Here is a 26992-nt window from a genome sequence, read left to right on the forward strand (position 1 = left end):
TATTCTGTACTCTGCTTTCACCTCTGACTTGAACACTAGGATTAGCCCTAAGTCCTTAATTGGTCTAGAAGTTGTCTTTAAGACTGATTTAAATTTAGGTCCATCTCTAAGACTAAGTATCCATTCCTTGCTAAGACACTAGTGATTGACTATAGTGTGTCACTTTCCCCCTTTAACTTGCAAGTTTACAAGTTGCAAGAGCCTTCTATCACAAAGTGTTAACCAGATGTTTTCATAGCCCACTGTGGTCTGGATACATGAGGAAAATGGTGCCACAATGTGCAGTGCCTCTAGTGGCATCATTTAAGAAAGGGTAAGTACTCACTGCTCCAGCATCTCACAGAAGGAAAGTGACTTTGAAAAGTAGCTGCAAGTTAGTATAAAAGGTAAAACAGAGATAGCAATGTGGGATGTGATATTGTGATAGGCTATTACCCTTCATAAACTTGACGCAAGAGTTTACTACAATTTTTTTCAGTATCTATTTAGCAATTGCCAAAGAAGTTGCACAACCATTAGCACACATTGTTATTTGCATTTGAAATTTCTGTTAAGCAAACAAGACAAAAAGGGGAGTTGCCTTATTACCGGGGTTAGGAAATGGTACTCAGAGGCATAAAACTTTTCTAAATTACTAAAGTTAAAGATTTCTTCACATTCTTTTGAATTCATTTAACCATGTTCAGCTTTAGAAAAGTAGGTAGAGTGAGTTGTATTAAAATAGGACACAAAATCAGACTAAAAGCATAGGAAGTGAAAACTAATAGGCAGTGGGTAGGGGTGTGATCTGCAAACAAATAATAAATCCCTTTCTAGAAAACAAAAGCAAAAGCTGACTCATGACCTTCAGCATTCACTGCTTTATAAGGGTTCTTTCCATGATCAACTTCAAGCTACCACAGATGAGAATCAGAAGAGTACTGACCTACATAAAATATTAGAAGGTACGCCTACCTTCTTAGAAACAATGAACACAAATGACCTTACTACCTTAACGGCAAGGTATAAAATAAGTGCAAAGTGATAACCTCTTGAAACTTTGTTTACCATATTCTAATTTACATTCTAAAATTGATATTTAACAATGGCTATGTTTATCAGTTAGTTCCCAATTCAGCTCAGCTTGAAAGACTCAAGTGTGATGATCACCACTGGCAGAGCTTCAGAATCTCAGAAGGCTCATGGAATGTGACAAAAAGAATGGTGATCTAGAGAACACAGTTTAAAAAAATGTATTCCACCTACTAGGAGCCTTGTGCTCTCAATATGTTTGAAAATATTAAAATGATACATTATTACCTTTTAAGCAAGCAGAACTTTACTGTCCTCCAATACCATGCCTCAAAGGCATTTAGAAGCAAATTTGAAATCATCTTATCCCCTTAAAAAATATAACCATGATACTTTTGACTCGTGTATAAGATTTAGTGGTCATTCCCCTAAATGAGCTTCTAGATCAGTTCAAAGTAACACAATGTGCAAGATGATCTTATACAAACCATCCTTTGTTATCTCAGATTTTTAAAGATATGTTATACAGTGATACCTAATTTTAACAAGGGAACCATAGCTCAACTACTGGAGGCAAAATAAAAACAGGAGTATAATATACTCACACATCATACAGCTCCCCATCTATATTTTGTTATTAGTTAGTATCTTCTTATCAGTTACACTACAGTAAACATATATTTATGTTCCCAGATTGAAAATGGTTCAAAGTAAAATATAAAAACTAAAATCTAGGGACAGGAGGGATGATCAGTGGTTTAGAGCATTTGCTACTCTTACAGAGAACCAGGATTTGAGTCTCAGCACCCACATAGTGACTTACAACATCTGGGACTTCAGGTCCAAGGGATCTGATGCCTTTTTCTGACCTCTGAGGGCTCCAGGCACACATGCAGTACACATATATGCATATAGGCAAAACACTCCTCATATATATTCTAAGTCTAAAGAGAATTTTAAAAACTAAAATCTATTAGCTGTCTGCAATCATCTTAAAGGTTTTATATCTTGAGATTAAACCAATAAATCAAACCAAATGTCTCCTACCAATGAATTCTCTCTGTTAACTGCAGGCCAGTCTAAGAAATATAAAACAAAACAAAACAAAACAAAAAATAACAACAACAAAACCAGGCATTCCCCATTTTTTAATAGGGTTATTTGGTTGTCTGGAGTCTAACTTCTTTGTATATACTGGATATTAGCTCTCTATCAGATGTAGCATTGGTCAAGATCTTTTCCCAATTTGTTGCTTGCCATTATTCCTACTGACAGTGTCCTTTGCCTTATAAAAGCTTTGTAATTTTTTGAGGTTCTATTTGTTGATTGTTGATCTTAGAACACAAGCCATTGGTGTTCTTTTCAGGAAATTTTCCCCTATGCCTATGTGTTCGAGGCTCTTCCCCACTTTCTCTTCTATTAGTTTCAGTGTATCTGGTTTTAAGTGGAGGTCCTTGATCCACTTGGACTTGAGAAACAAAGAATTGTTTCAACTGAGGAATATCGAATGGCCAAGAAGCACCTAAAGAAATGTACAACATTCTTAGTCATCAGAGAAATGCAAAGCAAAACAACCCTGAGATTCCACCTCACACACATCAGAATGGCTAAGAGCAAAAAATCAGGTGATTGCAGATGTTGGCAAGGATGTGGAAAAAGAGGGACACTCCATTGTTGGTGGGCTTGTAAGCTGGTAAAACAACTCAGGAAATCAATCTGGCAGTTCCTCAGATAATTGGACATAGTACTAACTGGGTACCCAGCTATACCACTCCTGGGCATATTCCCAAAAGATGCTCCAACATATAACAAGGACACATGATCCACTGTGTTCATCGCAGCCTTATTTATAATAGCCAGAAACTGGAAAGAACCCAGATGTCCTTCAACAAAGGAGTGAATACAGAAAAATGTGGTACATTTACACAATGGAGTACTACTCAGCTTTTAAAAACAATGAATTTATGAAATTCTCAGGCAAATAGATGGAACTAGAAAATATCATCCTGAGTGAGGTAACTCAATCAAAAAAGAACATACATGGTATGCACTTACTGATAAGTGGATATTAGCCCAAAAGCTTGGAATACCCAAGATACAATTCATAGATCACATGAAGCTCAAGAAGAAGGAAGACCAAAGTGGGGGTGCTTCAGTCCTTTTTAGAAGGATAAACAAAATACTCACGGGAGGAACTATAGAGACAAAATGTGGAACAGAGACTGAAGGAAAGGCCATCTAGAGATTGCCCCACCTGGGGAACCAACCCATACATAGTCACCAAAAGCAGACACTATTGTGGATGCCAAGAAGTACATGCTAACAGATCCTGATATACCTGTCTCCTAAGAGGCTTTGCCAGAGCCTGACAAATACAGAGGCAGATGCTTGCAGTCAACCATTGGACTGAGCACTAGGTCCCCAATGGAGAAGCTAGAGAATGGACTGAAGGAGCTGATATGGTTTGCAACCCCATAGGATGAACAACAATATCAACCAACCAGAACCCCGAGAGCTCACAGGGATTAAAACACCAACCAAAGAGTACACATAGAAGGAACCATGGCTCCAGCTGCATATGTAGTACAGGATAGCTTTGTCGAGCATCAGTGGAAAGATAGACCCTTGGTCCTGTGAAGGCTCGATGCGCCAGTGTAGGGAAGAAGGGAGTGGGTTTGTGGATGGGGAAGCACCCTCATAGAAGCAGTGGAAGGGGGATGGGATAGGGGGTTTCAGGAGGGGAAACTGGGAAGGGAGATAACATTTGAAATGTAAATAAATAAAATATCCAATAAAAATTAAAATAAAAAATAAAAACAGGCATTCAAGTTTTAGACACTTTGCAATATTAATGTGGAATTCTAGCCATTCTTTCTTTTCAGTGATTCTGAAGTATATTTAATGGACTTGTGTAAATTAACAGTGTTCAAGCCAGGATTTTAACCTCAGCATTTCTCCCACTAGAAAATAATAGATAGTCAGGTATTTCATGAGTCTGAGTGGTTCACTTGGAACAAGAGGAGCAATACATTGAGGATCTCTTTTTCTGTCTTTCCATTGCCCCTGATAACTCTTCACCTACTGTCCAAATGACTTTATGCATCTTGATTCATAACCAGCCACTATATATGTTCAATCAACTTGCAAATTGGTGTTCCTCAGAAGTATAGTGGTTTCTAAAATTTTGGCTATTTCTAACAGAAACTAGCTAACCAACTAAGGTAGCAGATTCATATGTGTATTTTTAGAGTTTACTAACATTCAGAGAAAAAAATCCTTGCACCTCAGATATACTGTTCTGTTCACTTAACCATGGGAAGCTTCGGGTTTCATTATAAAAAAATCCTAGTATATTAGTTTTTAAAGAAGCACATATTAACCCAACTGTTTAGTTTAGTTCATTCCATTTCTTTTGAGAAAATTAATTTTTTATAGGATGACTTCTCATTTCTAATAATGAAATGATTTGTTGCCAGAGATTGAGGGCGGCAGTGCCTCCTCCAGAATTGCAAAAGACAAGGCTCAGACACATTTCCAAATTTGCCAGTTAAGGAAATAAGCAGTGACAAAGGTCAGAGAATGGAGATTTAATCTAAGTGAAGAACAAAAAAGGGGTTCTGCACCTCCCACTGAGTCTATCTTCAGGACATTGGTAAAAGTTTAGGCTTAAATAAAATAACCATAGAGGCAGGAACAGGAGATGTGCATCATTAAAGAGGTTTGGTCAAATGTCTGGTCTCAGGTTTTGTTCGACAAGTTAGTTCAAAGAAGTCATTATCATTTGTGGGGACAAGCCAATTGTGGAGAAAGACTGATCCTGCATAGGGCATGATTCTCATTCATTGTGGTCTATTTGTGCAATTCTGCTCTCTTGGAATACAGAGTTATACAGGCTTATGGCAATCACTGAAGAAATGCAAGAGCATCTTGGGAGTCTAGAAAAGGATGCTATAGAGGGAGACCATAAGATATCTCACAATTGTCTTTATGCATCCAGTTGAAAAGGGGGATGCGATAGATTAGGCATCATCATTTTTGAGACAAATACTACTTAAGTGACATAAAACATACATAAGTTTAACCTAAAGTTAAAGACAAAGTCAGACAAGAATATAGATACAAAAGCAGGCATAGACACCAGGCTTTTAGCCTGTTTGCAGTGACCCATGGGCCAAACGAAGAGTCAGAGCTCTTTAACAAAAACATCTAAGCTACTATTAAAAACCTGCCAATTATAATGACTATGAAAGCTTTGGTTTTTCTCAAAACATTTCCTCATAAACGCCATACATTTACAGCTAATAACCAGTTTTCCAACTGGCATTTAGCTACATCTAACAGAGTCACCTGGCATTTTCATCTGCTAAAACTTGATATTAAGGTCATATATCAAATATTTTCAAACTCAATCATTATTTGCACCGAAAAATCATACTTCCACAGTATTTAACATTACTTTTTATTAAACTAGTCAAATGAATTAAATATTGTTACAACCAGTTGTATCATTTCTATTACAATTGATGTTAGCCCACACACATGACCTATTTTTAATACAAAATAATTCATAAGAAATAAATGGATGTTATCTAAACACTAGAAATTTACATATTACCCTTATAAATTTACTATGAATTCATTGTCGGTACAGTCATAACCAGTCAGAGGACTGCAGTCAGACTCCCTGTTCTCTACAGGGAGTCATTTGAACCAGTTGTTGTAATTCTACCCTATTACTTAGCTTTAGGTAAGTGGCTAAAAGGAAGAGAAGGAGGAATTTAATGCAAAAAGTTAAATAACCTCTCTAAAGAGGTTTTAGGAACTTGTAAATAGCATTTTGAATGCCACAATTGTTTTATCAGCAGCTTAGATTTAAAGTTATTTTATAGCTATGTGTAATTTTCAAAGAATTTTAGAAAAAGTAAAATAGAACTCAGTGTATAGATGCTTTAGACAAAACAAGCAGGCTTTAATAATTCAATCTAACTTAAGACCTGCACAAGATCAAGCCAGGCAAATTCCCAGCATGAAAGCAGAGGTAGTTATGAAGTCCTGGCATTAGCTGGGATGCTACTGGCAGATGCTGGCTGTTAACAGAGGGAGAGTCAGTTTTGTTCAAGAATGGCAGACCTGAGAGACTATACATGTCACAGTAGATGGCCCATGTTTCATGGATTCAGTGGGTTTAAAATCAACACATGAATTTGAGAATTGACAGAGGAGATACTAGAAGGGAAGGGATGGGTAGATTTGATCAACACATATTATATGCATATATGAAATTATCAAACAAAATAATGAAAATTAATAAAAATCAATCTAAAGTCACAGTGATGCTGTCAGAGTGATTGTTGCCTCTCTAATGATTCTACGAGGAATTTGGTACTGAATTTACTACTTCTCCATTATATTGCTGATTGTATAAGTACTGACCACTAGATCAGCATGATGGACTTTACCTGGAATACTATACATGACTATTATTAATACCTAGCCATTTGCATAATGCAAATGTATAATGCATAGACCAATATTAATTTTTCATGAAATCACTTATCCTTTCTTAAAGTGTTAACCTTAGCTAAAACTTCCTCTTGAACCAAAATTTCTATTTCTACTTCTACTACAAATCTAATACTAAAAAATTTGCAAGAGGTTTTTATTTCTTTGTTTGTTTGTTTTCAAGAGAACTCCAGATTACAACCCTATGTCTGTCATTTTCAAGCCTTAAAGCTTGGGCAAAAGCTCTTAGAACCAATCTTTCTAGATATAATATCTACCATGACTACTACACCTGGTTTTTATGTGAGCCAGATCTATTGTTGTCTAGGAAGCACTTGTTTTATCATCTACTTATAGATATTATTTTTACATCTGTATATCCATCTTATAAATATGAAACTGGATCTAGTGATGCTTAAGCAGTTTGCCAATGTGAAGTTAGAACTTAAAAATAGGCATGTAATATCAAGTTTACTTGTTTGTCTAATTTGCCATATTATAACTAATTTGAAAAAGTAGCATATAATAATTGGACATAATACCAGAAGTATAAACAACAATAACCAAAATGGATAAAATGAACAAAATCTTTTATCCTTTAAAATATACAATAAAGAAAGCAGCATATAGTCTACTTAATTTCTACAAGCCAAATACCTGCTAAGTGGTTTTAATATCAGACATATAAAAGACTTCTTACTCAGTAATAAACAAAGACCAAATTTTAAAATTACAAGAGCTGAATAAAAATTTATCCAAAATAGAAATTACACAAATGGGCAGTAAGCACATGAAATGATCATTACAAAGTAGAAAAATGCAATTCAAAGCTCTAGCTAGATTCCATTTTATACCCAGTAGAAGGGCTGTAATAATGACAAACAGATAAAAAAGTATTACAAATATATGGAAAATTGTAACCCTCATGTTCTGAAAGTGGGAACATAAATTTGTGTATATACTTTGGAAAATAATCAGTAAGATGTTTAAAATATTAAGCATAAACTTACTGCATTCCACTTAACTTACCCATTCCACTCTGAGGTATACACCCCAAAGAATAAAAATGAACATCTATATAAAAACTCATACCCAAATGATATTCATACAGGTATCATTTACAACAGGCAAATGGTTAAAAAACAATACCTGTCAAGTAAAAAATTAACAACATGTATAACCCCTAAAACAAGTGATGCACCACGTGATTATAAGGACAACCTTTGGAGCCATTGTGCTATATGAATAAGGCCAGTCACAAAACACTGAATTGTTTCCTTTGTATGAAGCAATACCATAAAGGCAGAAGTAGATTAACAGTTGCCCAGAACAAGAGGTGGGAAGTAAAATATATAGCTTGTTTCTCTGCCACTGTGGTAAAACACTGACCAAAAAGCAACTTGGGGAAGAAAAACTCAGAGTTGTGTATCCCAATTTTATCACTGATGGAAGTCAGGGCAGTAACTTAAACAGGAACCTAAAGACAGGAATTGAAGCAGGGGGCATGAGGAGAAGAGTGCTTACTGGTTTTTTCTCTATGGCTTGCTGGATTTCCTTTCTTATATATTGTGCCTACACAGGGATGGCATTGACTACAATGGGCTTGCTCCTTCCACATGAATCATTAATCAAAAAAAAAAAAAAAAAAAAAAAAAAAAAAAAAAGCCTCACAAACTTGCTTATGGTCCAGTCTGATGAAGGCAATTTCTGTGTAGGCTCTTCCCAGGTGGCTCTATCTACTTCAAGTAGACAAGGCCCTTGAAACAGATCAGCAGATAGGTATGAGAAAGATGAGGAATAATTACTAAGGGCTGAGTAGATTCTTTTTTGAATGAGTAAAGGTTCCTACATTTATTTTAGTGATATTTAACCAAATTGTAAATATGCTTAAAATTCATTACTTTGTATATTGTAAATGGGTAAATTGGTGTGTAAATTTTACCTCAATAAAGCTGCAAGTTAGTAAAGCAGTGTGAAGGGTGAGAAATCAGTGTACTGGAAGTACTGGAAGGCTTTTCTAAGTGACATATGCTTGTGGAACTGGTGAAACTTTTCAATGGTGATTTTCAAACTCTAATCCTTTTCATATATGTAAATGCCTTGATGGTTTAGAGTGTGTGAGCAGCTCATGGGAAAAGCTAATGATTGGTGACAAGCAACATGAATGTTATACATTGTTTATTTCCTGTTTCCAAAGCCAGAAAATTACATTTTGGAACTACTGTGATCTCTGAAGGGAAAAACAGTATTGTATTATATAGTATAGAAATTAAGGAATGTTGTTTATTAGCAGTGAGAGGACACCAGCATTTCTCAACTTCAAAGGCAACAAGCAAGGCTACAAGAAAAAACAGACAAGGAAATAGGAAAACAGAAAAGAAGGGGAGTGGAGGGGAAGAAAGGGGGAACGGGAGGGGAGGAGAGAAGAGGGAAGATGTCATCTTAGGAGATAACATAAGGCACAAAGGGTGTAATTTACAGTCAAGTACTCTGAAAAAGCAGCCTCCGTGCCTTTCTATGAAGCTACAAATATCACTGTAACTACATCAAAACTAAGAAAGACAGTCCTAACTGCCCCACAAAGCTGCTTACAAAAACCAAGAAAGACAGTCCTAACTTCCCCACAAAGGTGCTTCTGTCCTGCACAAGCATTTCCTTTTAGGAGACTTCCCAGGAAAGCCAAATCAAACAATTGCTTTCTAATTTCTGAGCAATATTTTCATTATAAATAAGAAATATATTTGAAACCAAAAGAATAAGAAAGACAAGAAACAGCCTGGCCTTGCAATTGTACAGTAACGATGCTCCTGAGTTACTGACAGGCATGCATGAAAGCTTACAGATGGAAACCTCTGTGCTATCAGGGAATTTACCCACTGTGTGGTGTTAACAATCATCTTCTGGAAAACAGAGGTCAGAGGCACTTTCAAGCACATCCCCAGGAAGGGCGAAAGGGGAAGATGGGCACAAGTTCCCTGTCTTCTGACTAGGCAACTAAAACACTGCACTGCACACAAGTGGCATTCAAAGACATCTCCTATATGGTATATACATGCTACCTTGCTGGTCTTTTAAAAATAATTATTCGAGTTATTTCAGTGTTTTCTCTTTCTCTAGAACTTTATATCCTTCATTGTGGTTCCTTGTTCATTTTGCTTTTTATTTATCAGAGAAATAAAGGTGTCCTTTCCTGATCCATGATTGTCATTCTGACAGTGACTAAATATTCAGAATCACACTTACTTGATTCTTTAAGGTATTTTCCAAAATGTATAAAGAACATTTATCTTTAAGGGACAGAGAACTTCTATAAGGTTTTGGACAGATGGTAGATCCCTGCAGATATCATCTGGTATCAGCCACGACACATAAAACACAAAGTAAAAGTACACTTTCTTGTGATCTTCTACATCTAAACACTTAATAGCTTATTATGTGTATAAAGAAGTCTTTTTTGTCTTATTGAATGCCTTTCGATAGATGCTTGTCATTCATTACCTCAAAATGACTTCTATACATTCCAGGACCAGCAGATGGCTTAGGAGGTACTTGGTGTCAAGTTTGATGACCTAAGTTCAATACACAGAAACTATATGGTGGAAGAAGACTGACTTACAAGTTGTCCTCTGACCTCCATACATTAGTATACAGCAGTGTGTGCACGCATGTATATATGTGTAAGCACATACACACAAAGACACAAATGTAATTTGAAAATGCATTCCAGCCCACATAGTTTGAGATCATTTTATTATTTGATTATTTTGCTTGGTAGATAAAATGATACAACAGAGACTAGAGGCAACTACATCATGTTTTAAGATGAAAATAGTAACAGGAGCAAGCCAGCCAAAACCCCAGCATGGATGGAGAGGGGCTCATCAAGTCTCAGCTCTATCTCAGAAGTTATTGGTAATCCCTAGCTGCTGGGGAAGGAAGAGTTAGTATTCGGGAATGTCCATTCCTGAAAGGATATCCATGTTTAGTAGCTGGTCTCCCGTGCACATATAGTCATATAAGGCACTACTGAATGACCTCAGTGGTTATTAAATTTAAAATAAATAAAAGCACATGAAAGTGAGAGGGGAAAGTAGTGGGAAGAAGATGATACACAAGAGGGAAAGAGACAGGAGGGGGATCTAATCAAACATATTGCATGCGTGTTGATGTTTTTTAAACGAAGTAATTCTGTACTAGGAATACAAGGTTAAACTTCAGTTTGTGACAAACATAGTCTCCATCGTTCTCCATGCAATCTCCTAGTCTGATGAGTCAGTTCTGGAATTTTCCTCATTGTCTGAACCCTCTCTTCCCCGAGTTTGTTTATATTTGACACCACCTATAAAGCACTGATACCCACTGTGAATCCCTAGAGGGATTAGAAGAGTGGTGTGGCATTTGATTTTGGCTTCTCATCTGTGGATAAGTTTCCCATCTCCCAGTTAAATAGGAAATTTGTTTATTAATGGCATTTTAATCCTTTTTTAACCTTCCATTATGATTATTTCACCATCTAAAAAACTACAAAGTACAACAAATTGAAGTAGAAGTTTAAAATCTTTACGCCTTGTCCCTTTTAGTGCTAGGGAGAATGTAGGTAAGGCAGAGTTTATGACTCAAAATTTAAGGTTCATATCCTGTTCCTGAGTTTGGGAGGCAAAGTATTTCTGTTTGCATTGTCCAAAAACCTTGGTATCACTAAGAACAATGAAGCTCCCCAGAGCTCCAGGAGAGGAAAACAGAGGTTCACCCTCATGCTTTCTCACCATACATTTCTGTGGAAAATTGAGATTCAACAGGGAATGGAGTTGTTGACCAGATTGGTCCAGGATTGGCCATGAAATAAAACTAATCCAAGGCCTTACTTTAAGTCTACTTAATATTTTTATGTTCATTTAAACATACCAATGTATATTAATACAAACTAGCTAAGATCTATCAAAAATTAAAATTGCCAATTTTTTCAAGAACTTAACACTGTTGCTAATAAGCAATTTAAGAGATCAAATTAGCCATCTTGGCAATCAGGTACTTTAAAGGACAGTTCCTAACAAAACCTTGGTAAGTTAGTAAAAATTGTTTTTATAGCTATTTAAGGGTTTTGTTTTCTTTTTTTCCCTCAAAATGTCATGATCTCTTGCTTCCATTTAGGCTTTCAGAAAATGAACTTTAAAGGAAATATTGAGCTAGATTCTCCAGCTTTTGAACTCTGCAGGAGTTCAACTGGATGAAAACATTGATGATAAGGTGGCTCTTAATTTTTAAAAAGATTCTCCTATCACCAGCACTGAGCAAGTTAATTTCTGGTTTAGCTGAGTTACACTGAATAAAAATTGATAACTTCCTTGAAACAAAGCCTGACTTCTATTTCTCAGAAGGTTTATATACACTGATGTTTAACAGGGAGAGCCTCTCTCCATCCTGATTCATCTGTCTCCTGTGTATGCTGTTCTACCCTAGCCTGACTTCCTCTGAGCCTCTATATTAACTATCTAGTCCTCCCTTTATCAATCTCAGGTCCCCAAGTACACTAAACTGTATACCACAGGAGAAGCATGGTGTAGAGCTGTGTTTAAACTGTAGTATTCTCTGCACTGTTCACTGAACATGACACATAATTCTCATTCAATTTTTTAAACTATTGAATTAAAGTTAACATATTATATTATACTCTGATAATTTTTCCTGACAAGATTAAATTTCTTAAGGACAATATAGTGTATAATTTATCTTCCTATCTCCCTTCTTCATTGTCCTGTTCATTGCATTGAACAAATTTGAAACTTGGTGAATTGATCTGTTAGTAATTAATTTCACAAACATAGTATGTTTATAGCACCCTGAGGACATTGATTGCAAGTAGGTTTTGCTTGTTCATTACTTCTTGTCAAGGCACAGAAAGAAAAAAAAAAACTCTACAGGAATGCAATGCAAATATGAGGGGTTTGTACTTGGTCAGAGATAATGCTTTAATAATAACATATTCTTTTTATACATCATTAATGCCCCACAATACTAAACATTCAACTAAGATTATTTAATTTTGTTTAATAAAATTTTATGTAACATTTTTTATTATCTAAACCTTTCCAATATTTGGTCTTCATTAAATTTTTAGTATGGATATACTAAAGTTTCATGAACTATTCCTTTGATAGTTCCCATATCCTGTCTTATAGTATCTTCTGCACTGTCTCCATATTTTTATGGATATATGTGTTTACTTTTGTATTGGATATTTTATTTATTTACATTTCAAATATTATCACCTTTCCAGGTTTCCACTCCCTATCCCATCTCCCCTCTGCCTGCTTCTATAAGGGTGTTCCCCAATCCACATCCCACTCTAACCTCTGATTCTCAAAACATTTGGAGGAAAGACATTTAGTAGGTTCCATCCAACATTGATTGTTTTCCTTACAAAAGAATAGGTTTTGGACATTGATTTGAAGACATGAGGAGAAATCTATAGAAAGGGTGCCTCTACAGGATGATACCTCTACAAATCTCAAAATGCTAAGCATACTGGTAAACCAGCATGCTCACAAACACTAGCAGAAAGCACAGAATAGATTCTCACTCACAGCCCTTGGAAGAAACCAAGTCGACTAACACCTTGATGTCAGAATTGCAGCTTTTAGAACTATAATGGTAAATTTTGGGGTGCCTAATACATTCAGTATATAGTACCATGTGATGGCAACCTCTGCAAACACACAGGCCCCAAGCAGAAAGAAAATATGTTGGAGCAAAGAAAGTAATCTGAGTGCTTGAAATAAACTTAAATTTTAAGATGAGAGTTGGAAGTATAACTCAGTACCTCAGAGCATTTGCTTAGCATGCTGCATTCAGCCATGAGTTTAAACCTAGCAATAACCCACACCCACACATGCAACATGCACATACACACACATACATGCACACACACAATTGAGGATGAAAGTCTCTGGCAAACAAAGTTGTAGACTGGGCAAGGAATTTTTGGAAATAGGATCATAATTCACTGATAGGTTGTGCCTACTTTATAGGAGAGAAATGTTAGTTGTAGGAGGGAAAGGACTACTCTGTTACATACTAGACAGAAATTGAGCAGTGTTTAGTGCCTTAGTGCTGATGTGACTGGTAAGAGTGTTACCATTTACTTATTAAAGAGGCATTCTGTATCTTGCACTATTTATCACTGAAGACACAGGGGTGATGGCTATGGCAATTGAAAAGACACTTGGAGGTCAGACTGACATTAAATCACAGCATTTAGGTTAGAGCAGGTTGAGCTTCTCTTGTGGATTATTATGTTACATGTGTTAATTCAGTTCTTGAAATCACAAGGGAACCTACACATCTGTGCACCACTACAAGCTCCCTAATGTAAGCAGGCTTCCCCTAACCATTGAAAACATGAGTCTGTCAATAAAAGACGAGCCTCCCCAAATGACACTGAACTCCTAACAAACTGCTTTTAAACTTAAGCCTGAAATTGTCTTTCCCAGTTTCCACTCTGAAAACAACCTGCAAATTTTAAACTTGAGAGTTTTCTTAGTCATGGAAGCTAATTCTTTATAAATAATATTATATATTAAATAGATTTACTATTGATTCTAATCCTCAGGAGAACACTAATATACAAAGTACTCACAGAACATTTGAATATTATTATATTCTTAGGCCAGGTTGAAATGAAAGTACCTCATTGTCCCAGTGAGAATAATTGAGTATCAGAAAGATTAAGTGCCTAAGATCACACTGTTAATAAGTCACAGAATGAGGATTCCAGCTAAGCCTGATTCCAAAGTACACATTTCTTCCGCTACATGCTGGTACCTAAGAACTGACAGAGAGGCTAGATAGAAGGTATAATGTGAGACTTTTCTAAGAGTACAGAGAGATGAAGCATGGGACTCGAAATTTGCCAAGCACAATCAATATAAGCGTAATTTACCTCCACTGGCTTTGAAAACTTGGGTCCCAACATCTGCCAATATCCAGACATACCCCACAAAATTTTGACCTGAAATTTCTCTTAAAGTAACTTTCTTTAGGAATGAAAGTTGGGGAAAATATTACATATTCTCAAATGTCTTATGATATTTTTAGTTCCACAATAGTCCTACAAATAGGAAAACTTCACTGGGCATCTATTTTTGGCGAATACTGAAACTTATTGTGATACTTACTGTTATGTCTACATTGCATAAGTGAGCATGTCCCTATAGCACATATGACTGAAGCTCAGTTAAGAGCCTAGCATGTCTACAGTACACATGGTAACACAAGGTCACAACCCAACCCAGAGTTAAAAAACACCTAGGAAATAAGCCATAGGTGACATTATCATTGTTTTTAAATAAAGTGGTTATATTCATTCTAAAGTGACACTAATTATAAGATTCACTATTAAATCAACACTTGTACTGTCAAAAATGAACATGACATATCATTTTTAGAAATTAAAATTATATAATTTACACAAGTACTTATCACATTTGGTACCATAATTAAAGTTTTAGCCTAAGCCATTTTCATACTCAAGTAAAAATCAGTTTTCTGAATCACTCCTGGCCTTTCAAACTTATTAACAGATTTACAGTGTAAATCTGCCTTTAGAACACTTCCACTAGGAGGTTCAGAATTTAAGGGTAAGGAGCCATCTTGAGTGTCATGCCAAATACCATTGGATTCATGTTAGTTCTACAATTTACAATGGTAGCCATTATATCTAGAAAAAAGTTTAATGACATGTGCAGTATATTTGGCATAATTTTTCTAACACCTCTCAGGATGTTTTAATGATACATAGGGTGTTGTGGATAGCCCCAGCCTTGTATTTTGATATTAATTCCCCTTTCCTGTGAAGGGCTGCAGAGGAAGTGAGAGTCATTACACAGTTGAATTTTAGTGAACCTTCTGCCCATTTTAATTTGTAAAATAAAGGCTGGAGCCAGTGATTGGGCAGAAAAAGGGAAGTTGAAGAAATAAAGGTTGGTAGAAGAGAGCAGAGAGAGCACTGGAGGAAGACAATGGAAAAGGAAGACAACAAAGGAGAGGAAGACTGGGAAGCAGGAGGTAGAAGGATAGATGCAGGGTCAGGTAAATCCTCAAGTTATAAGGGTCTCATAGCTGGGGAACAGAGTAGTGTAGGGGTATCTTCCCAATCTAGCCTTACAGAATATATTCATAATTACAGAGTTGTGTTTTCATTGACCGGTCCTATTTGAGTTGGGGATTTAAATATCTCCCACTACAATAGGAAGCTTATGAATTTCAAGAATGCTGCTCTGCTGAGCATTGATGTACTAGATAATGTAGATAAAATTACCCATGGCCTGATGTCAGTATTTCTATTTTGGTCAAGCTTCAAAATTGGCATATATAGCTTGATCATGCTAGCCTATTTTTTTTTTTTTTCATGGGAATACTTTTATTTCTGCCCATTGTGTTAAAGCTTTTTTTCAACAACATCAACATGTTGGTAGAAAAGTACATGGTTTGAACCTAAAAATAGACAGTTATTAAATTAACAGGCTGGCAAGCCAAGAATTGGTAAGATTTTGCACAGAGCCTTACCAACCTAAGACAGAAATGCATTGCTTTTGATAATGTATTCCATGATGGGTAAGGAAGGCATTCTTGTCAGAATGACCTAAGACAGGCCCAGTCTTGTTAATGAAATAAAAAAGGGGGAGAGGTGAAGAGCATTTGGGGCTACTTGGCAAGAATTTGACATGGGCCAAGGACAAGAAATGGGCTGCTTGGCAGGAATATGACATTGGCCAAGGACAAGGAAGTAGGCTTCAAGCAGGAATCTGACATTAGGCTAGAACAAAGAAGTAATTTCAGGCAGGAATCTAAATCCTAGGCTAGAACAAAGAAGTAATCTCAGGCAGGAACCTAAATAGTAAGCTAGAACAAAAAAGTAATTTCAGACAGAAATCTAAATTTTAGGCTAGAACAAGGAAGTAGGCTTCAGACAGGAAAATGACCTTGGGCTAGCACAGGGAAGTAGGCTCAGATATTTCGGTCTTCCTGATAAGCCCTTAGAAACAGTGATCATGGGAGTGTTCAAGTAATTGGGTTTAATGCCTTGCTTTTTCTTTGACTATTTGTGTTTATTGTATTGCTTGTTCCTTGACTATTTGTATCTATTGTATTGCTAGACCCTCAACCTAGAACTGACCTTAATACATGCATATAATCAAAATGGTATAAAAACATAAAGGAGGAGAGGGATGGGATAGCAGGTTCTAGGGAGGAGAGGGAGATGACATCTGTATTGTAAATAAATAAAAATTCAATAAAAATGTAAAAAATCAAAAAAAAAAAAAAAAAACACCTTCACTTCTGGGACAGGTGTATAATTTCAAGATAACGTGGAGTGCTAAACCTGGGGAACTTCTACTGTAATTGCAATGCCTGGCATGCTAGACAAGCATCCAAGTATATATTACCTGTTCTTCCAAAACCAGATCACAAAGTAATCTTTCTCAAGGAATATCATGCAATCAAAGTTAAAAATCAACATTGTAGGTGAAACTAATGCCAAAAACCCAAAATCAGCTGAAGTCACAGGACACAGGAAATAATGTGCCTTGTATGTATTTCTATATATCTACATTATAATTTATTTCTGCATCTGATGGCCAAAAAATAAGGTTTTTTAAAAGTCAATTATAAGATACTTCAATTTCAGAAATATGCAATTGTGAAAAACACAGAAAAAAGGAATCAAGAAAATAGTACTTAATATATATAACTGTTTTGCCTTTATTTGGGAGTTTATATCTTTTTATTTGTGGAAAACTGGTTCTTTTATTGTCATACATACATGTATACATTAGAAATTCCATGGATTATTTAAATTCCATGAAACTTACTGTTAAAAGCACTTTCTAAAAGAACTGTAGATACTACCATATGGAAAAAAATCCAAAATTTGTATATAAAAAGTGATATGCATCAAATTGAAGAACCATCTATCAGGTGTCTCTACCTCTTCCTGCAACCTTAGCAGATGGATAAGAAGTGAGACCAATAGAAAATCAGAGGACATGAACAATGAGAACATGTGCTCAGTGGTAATGGCGGCACAGATGCCAAAGATGACTGTGATGTGCTTAAGAGTGAAGGAAATCGGGTTAGGAGCTGGAAACTCAAAGGCCCAGCTTGGTAATCTAGAGAGAGAATTAAAACTAGAAAGGTGGGTTTGGGAGGGAAGTAAAAGGCATGAGCTAGGAATTGGCTACCTTAATCAGGACAAGAAGCACAGCTGGAATCACATTATTCTAACTGAGCTGTTACTGTGTGAGTTTAGCTACTGCCATGTTTTCTGGCCTACTATACTGTCTGGTTTTTTTTTTCCAATGAAACACTGAGAATAAAATATAAGGAAATCATTATTTTGAGGAAAGGTCCATCCTGCCTCCTGTGAATGTCATAAAGACCTAGGCTAAGAAACAGACTGAATAAACAGCAGCTGGACACTTGGCTCAGTGCTTAAGAACTACTCTTCAGAGGACCTCATCTCAGTCTCCAGCATCTTCATGATGTCTCACAACTAGCTGGAACACCAAGCTAATTCAACACCCTCTTCTGGCTTCCACTGGTAGAATGTGCACACAGTGAACAAATATACAAGCTGGCAAAACTCCCATACACATAAAATAAAGTATTTTTTGTTGTTGTTAAAACAACAAGACATTCCAAGAAGGCCAACTGATAGCTTGTTTAGTATTGTCTATAAATAAGTGCATTAAAAAATTATTTCAGAGACAAGAGAAATTAAAGTATATAAAAAGCCCAGTGAAATAATGTAATTTAGCAATTATATTCTAGGCGTGTGGTGTACTGACTAAAATTGTAAGTCTGGATTTATAAAAATCTAAAGATACATATGACATCACATCCCTTAGCTTTGTGACTATTAAACTGTAGCCCTCGAAAACCACATTTCTTTTATGTACAATTATCAAACACAGATCAAAACTTCATTAAGATAATGTATAGAATCTCTTGAATGTACTTAATAAGGGCTGAGAGACATAGGCAAAACTACAGAATTCAGAAACTACCCAAGAGAAAAATTCAATTTGTGGCAAGGTGACCTATTTCTGTATCTCTATTGTTAATTTGCTGAGGAGGATGAAGATGAGGAGAAAGATGAGAAGGAGGAAGAGGAGGAGGAGGAGATTGTTAGACCAATCAAGACCTGTTGGGTTATCTAAACCTGTTTTATGGTTGAGTAGATGATTTTAGATGTTAGTCAGCAAAGAAGAATTACCTGAGCAATTGTTAAAGGGGATCATAAAAGTTGTTTTTTCCCATAAATTTAATTAACAAGTATATGTGGGATCTAGGACTTTACATATTTATTTTCCATGTTATGTGTGTGTGTGTTATATTCCACAGAGAATACTATATTCTAAATATATAGATACTTAGTATCTATCAGAGTAAAGAAAAGCTATAGAAATGGCTGTTGGTTGTGAAGCAGAATGTTCTAATTTCAAGAATCTCCTTCTCCTGTTTTAATTTTGATTTATAAAATCATTGACTATGTAAGGTAGTTGATACATAATAAAATATTACAAACTTACAACTGGCTTCCATCTCAACATACCACTAACCCTGAACAAGCCTCCATTAAATGCAGCATCCTGACAGCACTGCTTTACTAATAAGTCCTAGGTCCACTGGACTGTGTCTGATGTCACTCTGCAGCAGCAGTGGTCACAATGGTGACTTAAGAAGAGTGAAACCAGGAGAGACTCTTTATGCTCCCCTTTTGTGGCACCAAAACACCTGGGTCTTCAGGGCCCTGATGACATGTGGGCCAACAAATCACTAGTTTCATACTTCAGGAAATCCACAGGCTGAATCAAGGACTAACACATTATACATTTCTAGATGAAATTACCTTCTGCCAACAACACAGGTGAAAGAGATCATTAATTTTTCAAAACATTAAATAATTTTTTTGTTTTCAAGGAATTCTATTTGTAACTGTAATATTTTATTATATACCAACTACTTTACACAGTCAATGATTTTATGAATCAAAATAAATGCCTAGTCAAATTAAACTAAGTAATATAATTCTAGAATCTATACACGAATGTGATGGCCATTTTATTACAAAGAAAAGAGCTGCATTATTAAAAATATTAGAATAAAACTTTAGGCAGAATTTTTAATAAATTCTTATATAGAGTCTAAGACTATTAACTTTTAGAAACCTGGCTCACTAATAATGCTAAATAAATACATAGACACATGCTTGCATGAGTAATTAACACATCACTAAAAGACACATTTGCATTTCAAGGTTATTATCCTCACCTTAGTGAGCTCATCTTATACTAATTATCTGGTTCATCAAATTCTATTGCAAAAAATTTTGGCTCTGCTATAGGGATTGCTATCTGACCCTTAATTTCAACACTTCTCTAAACTCTTAGTAGAGTGAATAATTTTTTAGATCTTATTGTAGTTAATGTACTTGATGCACTGAATTAAATTATAGAAATAGCTAATGTCTTTATCACTGACACTGATCCATTATGGCTTTTTAATTCATATTCATTCTCTCTCTCTCTCTCTCTCTCTCTCTCTCTCTCTCTCTCTCTCTCTCCTTGTGTGTGTATGTGTGTGTCTATGTGAGAGAGTGGGGGGAGACAAACTTTTTTTTTTATGTACAGTGAACAGTGACTTAAATATTAGGTGTAATGGAGTAACAAAGCAAATGTGAGTTCTCAGATGACAAATCTGTCTCAACTAAGTGGTAGGAATTTCTTTGCTAATAAGTACTTACTTGGGGCTGGGGTGCAGCTTAGTAGGAAAGCACTTTAATATGGACATGGGTCTGGGTTTGGTCCCTACCACTACCAAATACAATATTAGTTCTGCCTAATTATTTGTTGAAAAACAGTATTAGCAAGACAAAGAATTAATTCTAACAACTGTCAAGCCAGTCACATTTTCATTTATAGAGTGCAGACTTGCATAGGCATTTATCCTCACACCAGGTCTCTGTCTCTAAGACAAGGACCCCACTTCATAGGATTCATTGCCCTCCACTCTACCACCCAAATGGGCCCATGTAAATCCTCTTTTTCTTCTTACTCTCACCTTCCTCTTCTAATTTAAAAATCTGTTTATTTTACTTTCAAAACATTTTCAGATCCCCATCTTTCTCTATCCCTTCTGTTAGTCTTAAAAAAAAACTGCGACAATCTTTAATTAATCACATCTCTGCCTGCTTAAATAAAATCTGTCACCTTTCACTAGCAGTACGATAAAGCCCTAAGAAACATATCAGGTCCCCAGTGATCTTAGCCCTTGCTAGTTTCCAGATCTACCTCCCCAAGCCCTGGCATGCTTTCAGGACAATTAAAAGACCTTCTCTGAACCACTGCTGATCTCGCACTCCTGCCATTCCTATACAGTCTGATTTGCTTTCAGCTTTCTTAGAACTCACGCCCATCCTCTTTTTCTGAAGAACATTCACTAAAGGAAGACTTTGTGTGACTACAGGAAACACTTCTCTATCAAGCCTTCCTGGACAGGCATGGGTGTGGGTTACGATCTCTGTGGTTGGACACCATCAGTTTTAAGTTATTTATTCATTCTGAAGGCAGCACCTCTCCCACCTTAATGCCAAGTATGTAGTACAGTGGTGGTGAAAAGAGAATGAATGACAGTGCCCTCAAACACTGCTCTGAGTCATAACCTACAGGAAATACTAAGGAAATACTGCTTTGATTTGGCTTGGGTGGGGGGAGTGTTAATCTGATGATATCAAGATAATATCTTCCAAGCTGAGAAGTCTAACAAAGCAAAAGACTTCAAAAAAAAAAAATCTCCAAACCATTTCCTTACCCCAGAGCAGTGGTTCTCAACCTTTCTATTGCTGGGCCTCTTCAATACAATTTCATATGCTATGTGAACCCAAATCATAAGATTATTTATTTTTGTTGCTACTTCATAACTCTAATTTTTCTACTGTTAGGAATTGTAAGGTAAATAGCTGATATCTGATGTCCTACAAGGATATCTGATGTGTAAGGATCATTTGACCCTTGCAACACACAGGTTGAGAGCCACTGCCCTAGAACAAAGAGTCATAGAGAAGACTACTTTCTAAAGAGCTCACGATAAACATCACAAGGAAAATTTGAAGGGATACTTGCTCTATTAAAAGTGTGTCAACAGTTGTTTCCCCTCACCCATTTTATCAGAATTATTGTCACCACTTTGAGGGAATGCTAAACATTATCAATATGCAATACACATACATCTGCAGAGCTGATCACAATGGAGCCAATTTCAACAAGAAACAGGTATTAGAATCATGGAATCCTGAAGTCCTGAAATGGTCTGAATACTAAACACAAAAGTAGTTTACAATTTCAAATAGCCATTAATGTCAAAAGATAATTAATTAATAGGCTATACAGAAACTGACAATTTGACAAAGCTCATCTGGACTATTACAGCATTCTTGCTAAAAGTCTAAGTTCTCTGACAAGCAAGTTCATGAAAAGGCGACTTTGTAATACTGATTTTACACAGAAAAACCTACATACTGCATCCGTTCCATTCTTAAGAGCTGAAGGGAAGCAGCTAAAATGTTTTCCTCCGTGATGATGAGCAATGTATTTATGAAATCCCTCTGTCAGTATCTCCAAACAAGTGAACCTCCTTCATAGTTTTCCCCTCTTAAACTCACTGCTTTGCAGAGACTTTGCTCTAAGGAAATTTGAAAGATGCATGGGGATGAGAGGATCAAAATGGCCCAAATTGCTGCTGACTCAGAGATGTTTTTAAAGTCTCAACAAATAATGTCTAACTGCACGCTAAATGCTTAATGCCCTTCCCTTATGGTCTAGCAATCCTACACTTATCTACAGTGCTACCACTATAATGTAATTATAGTGTAATTATGGGTTCCTATGGAAGGACATTAACAGTAATAACATACTTTATCGTGATATTTATTTGTGGACCTCTTAAACAAGTTTTAACATTTAGGAATTATTATCACAGTCCAACTTCCATAAAGAAAACAAAAAGCCTTGATGTCCCCTGTTTACCAGTTTGCACTGAGTAGTATTTCATCACTACATCAAACAACATGTTGATAAAGTTATTTTTAAGGTAATGGCTTCCTCTGCTCTGGGGAGCAAGGTATTGACTATTAAAAGTATATTGTGTAGTAATGTGCTATAAAATCTTGGAAGAAATTTTAATAATTGTGATATCAACTAAAATAAATTCACTGTATAGAGAAATTTATTACACATACACACATACACGCTACATACACAAAATGACAATTTCATCATGTCATGTATAAGAGGTGCTCTTAGAACTGTGCATTAAACTAAAGAAAACTGACATGAACCTAACATAAATCCCAAGTTGAAAAATCTGAGCTAATATCCAAACATGATCAGTGAAAAGAAAACAAACAGAAGGGAGTCCTGAGGGGCTGGTACAGAGCCAACATCAGGCAGTGCTTGTATACTGTCCAAACAGAGGGTCTCCATCCTAGATGTGGCTTCTTCTAATTCCTATTGAAGAAAATCCAAATGATAACATGGAAATCTTGAGCTGCAGCCACTGGATGGCATCTATCCACTAAAGGGACAGCTATTCTGGGCTTTCTAAATACCATATCTTCAGTATATCAGAAGTAGCTTTCGGATTTGGATAACCTAAGTTTTGGCAAATATAAGATAATGTTTGTGCATGGATCAGAAACAGAATGGAAATGTTACTACCCAATTTTTTGGAACTGTTCATAGTTTAGTCAGTAAAGAACACACTTCACAAGCGTGAAGACCTGAGTTTAATCCCAAGCACCTATATGAACAGGTAGGCAAGGTGACACATGATTCTAATCCCAGTGCTGGGAAAGCAGATAGGAAGACTTGTTAGCTTCACTGGCAAGCCTGTCTAACATAACTGGTGAAATTCAGGGACCTGTCTCAAAGAAAATGATGGCTCTTCTGAGGATGATACCTTATACTGTACTCTATGGGCATGTAAACACACATGTGCACACACACACACACACACTAACAGGTATACATCAGACATGATATTTTTCTTAATTCTATTTGAAAGTGTAAAGTTCAAACATTTCTCCAAATAAAAAGATTTAAGAATTAATCCCACTAATAAGTCAATCATAAATTCTATGCTAATATATCACCACTTGTTTTAAAACAATTTCATAAATGTTATTATAACACCTTCCAGTTAGTGCACTTATTTTCCATGAAAGTAAAAAAATACTTGAAATTTTCATGGTAAAATTATCTTGTGTTAGAACAATTCCAATGTTCTAAATTGAACCATTTCAATACTTTTACTTACTGAAAAACTTACAAAAATAAAAAGTACTTAAATTTGTATTAAACTTGTTTTCTTTTTTCAGTAACATAACCTAAATAATTAAACTGATACTTAACATAGTCCAAAACCAAGACAGTAATAGTTGACAAATATAAATCAGCTTTTTAATGTCTTTTATGACCCTAAAATTGATGGGACAATATTCAGAAAGTTAAATTCTAAGGCACTGAAGGAGATCTGAGTGTATGGCTTTCTTCTATGTATCTAGTCAGTCCATGTTACATGGGACTATCCCCTACATTAACTTCTTAAACATATGGCACATATACAGGTTAATAGTCACAAATGTGTACCCTACAGTAATAAACTCATTGTCCTTTCCAATGAGGAGACGGGCACAACAACGATGTAAAGATGCAGACAATAACCTCAGCAGCTAGCGTGTCTTCAGTAAGCTCAGAATCCATTCCTCATCAGAATAGCCCATTACATTATGTGTCACATTGACAGCCTCCAAGTTGTAGCACTTAAATCACACAGAGATGCCAAAGGATTTGCCTACTAAGCAGTAGATCTGCAGCCTGAGTCCAGGCCATGGGAATCCAGAGCCCACTGTCCTGGACACTAGGCGGCACTGCCTAGTCCAGTGGAGAAAAGGTGTTCACCCTTTGAAAATTATAGTCCAGAAGGAAGTTTATAATCACTGACTGGTACTTAGCTAAATGTCAGTTCCTATAAATAGTAGGAACTAAACTCTTAAAAACACACCTATTCTTAAAGCAACTGATTATGAAATCATTTGGAGAACAGAAATGAGTATGTTCTTAACAAATTTCGCAGCCATTATAATACATTTCCTTTCCAAATCAGCCTAACAAGATTTCTAAATCACACTAAAGTGTAATAGGTGGATTATAAAAATGGAAAATTTTTGAAACACTTTGATAGGTGAAAAATTTTGAAGTTTCTTAATACTCAGTGGGAAAACACACAAGAGATATTCTCCTGAAAACTTGCCTTTTCAGACAGATTGACATTTATGTTCCTAAATATGCTCTCATAAAAGCCTAAAATTTATGTCAATTGACATTCTGATTTTACAAGTAATAAGAAAATAGATCCAGGCCAATAAGCTAAATGTATAGATGAAATAACAAAAGGCACCACAAATATTCACTCTAAAGAGTAAAGAAAGACCTTTTTTCCCAGCCACAGGGAGGAGCTCTCCTGCAGAAGCACACTAGTCTCCTCAGCCTTGAGCTCCAGACCAGCAGAAAAAAAGAACACAAGGAAGACTGAAGGCTGAGCCTTGCTATGTTTAGCAAGGCTACATTTAGCCTTGTACCTACAAGGTACATTTAGAACATACCTGACACTTAGGATACTTCAGTGCCCTGATTCACTGAAGGGGCAGGGGAGGTTGAATCAACTGAGGACCCATGAGAGCTCTTTCTTTTCATTCATTCACACTACAGGAGTAGAGTAGATGAAGCTCCACAGAGCACTTCAAATACAAAGTGCTTAACTCTTGCCTAGGTCTTCCAACTTAAATTCTAATTTTAAAATCCTATCAGATTGAATTTTTTTTGACAATGTAGGATAAGAGAAGAATGTCCTAAGTGTCAATTGGATATAGCTTCAGTGGCTAAAACCCTAGTTTCATATCCCCATGATAACTGACATTTTTAATGCATTGCTTATAGTATTTCTTTTTAAAGTTAGATATTTTAACTGACTTGTTCATTCTTAAGAAAAATAATGTAACTGTGGTGAGCATGTTAGACTTACTCGATATTATAATGGCAAAAGGTAAGCACAATAGAATTCCTTGACTTTTAAAAAATTCAGTCAACAAATATTTTCTGAGCACCTATTACATACAGGCACAGCACCTGCAGACAACTTTGCTGGGAGAAAACAATGGACCAATCTTAAGAATGTTTTATTAAGTACATTTATGAAGTATAACTTTTTTCAGGAAATTTTAAAAATCTGTAGCATATCTGGCTGTTGCAAGTCTGATTCACAGTTGCAAGTATATTTTGTTCTCAATTCAATCAGCTTCATTTTATTCTACAAAATACATATTTCCTTTAAAGCAATGAATGACAACACACCTTTAAGAAGAAAACAAACACAACAAAAATCTCTTCCTGTTTTCCCAAAGTCTGCCCATATTCATTCCCTTCTCTGGCATGTGCACATGTGTCCCTGCTAAGATCTGCTGGGCACCCTCTCACCTGAAGAAGAGTTTGGAGATAAAGCTGGCTTTCTCCAGAGGCGACTTCTGCATGATGTCTCCGTGGTGCACTGAGGTCTGTGCCCGGACAGGTTCAGGTTGGACTCGACCTCTGAATATCCAGGACCCGGTCAATGCTTTTGGCTCTTCCCTTTTACTCAGACCTGAGGTGATGTCATTTGCTTCCAATTCCCCCCACCCACTTGGGTCCCACACACCTCCCCTTCCTCAGCCTTCTTCCCCTGCCTCCGCAGCCCAGGTTAAAGCCAGCGCTGCCTAGCCCGGCTTCACAGTCGCTGCTCTCCACGCCCCATGCCCGCCCCGCGCAGCGCGCTCCTTGCGCTCCTTCCTCCAGCGCGCCCCGCGCCCGCCCGCCCTCCTGCCAGCACCTCCTTTTCCCTGGCGCTCCTTCCTCCAGCGCACCCCGCATGCCTACCTTCAGGTGGCGGCCGCAGCAGTGGCTCAGACTGTGGACCCGAGCCTGGGTAAACCGTGGCCAGTCTGCGGGACCTAGAACCCTTCTTACGTGGGAATAAAGACCACTCACTCATCCCCTTGGCTTCCTGGAATTTTTCTCTTCCTTCTCCCTCTCCCTCATCCTTCCCCCCTTCCTGTCCTTCTCCTCTTCTTTCTCCTCCTTCTCGTCTTTCTCCCTCTTCTCCTTCTCTTTGTTCTCTACCTTCAAATCTTTCTCCTTGATCTCTTTCTCCTCCTTCTCTTCCTCCTTCTTCTCTTTCCACTCCTCCCCTGCCTTCATCTCTTTCTCCTCCTTCATCTCTTTCTCTTCCTTCTCCGCCTTCATCTCTTTCTCCTTCATTTCCCTCTCTTTTTTCTTCTCTTTCTTCCTCTTTTCTTGCCCCTCCTCCTCCACTTTCACTCCTCTCTCCT

The 26992-nt window shown here is 36.6% G+C and overlaps 1 protein-coding gene across 1 annotated transcript in view; it reads right to left on the reverse strand.

Moving 5' to 3' along the window:
* Cftr (CF transmembrane conductance regulator) overlaps nt 1-26293 on the reverse strand; it is a 162027-nt gene extending 135734 nt beyond the window's left edge. The window contains exon 1 of the mRNA XM_034519328.2: nt 26106-26293. Within this exon, the coding sequence (XP_034375219.1) occupies nt 26106-26158 (53 nt within the window). The 5' untranslated portion in view covers nt 26159-26293. The remainder of the gene's footprint in view (nt 1-26105) is intronic.
* Between the last annotated feature and the right edge of the window lie 699 nt (nt 26294-26992).

Source organism: Arvicanthis niloticus, chromosome 15, assembly GCF_011762505.2.
Source record: "Arvicanthis niloticus isolate mArvNil1 chromosome 15, mArvNil1.pat.X, whole genome shotgun sequence".
Lineage (NCBI taxonomy): Eukaryota > Metazoa > Chordata > Mammalia > Rodentia > Muridae > Arvicanthis > Arvicanthis niloticus.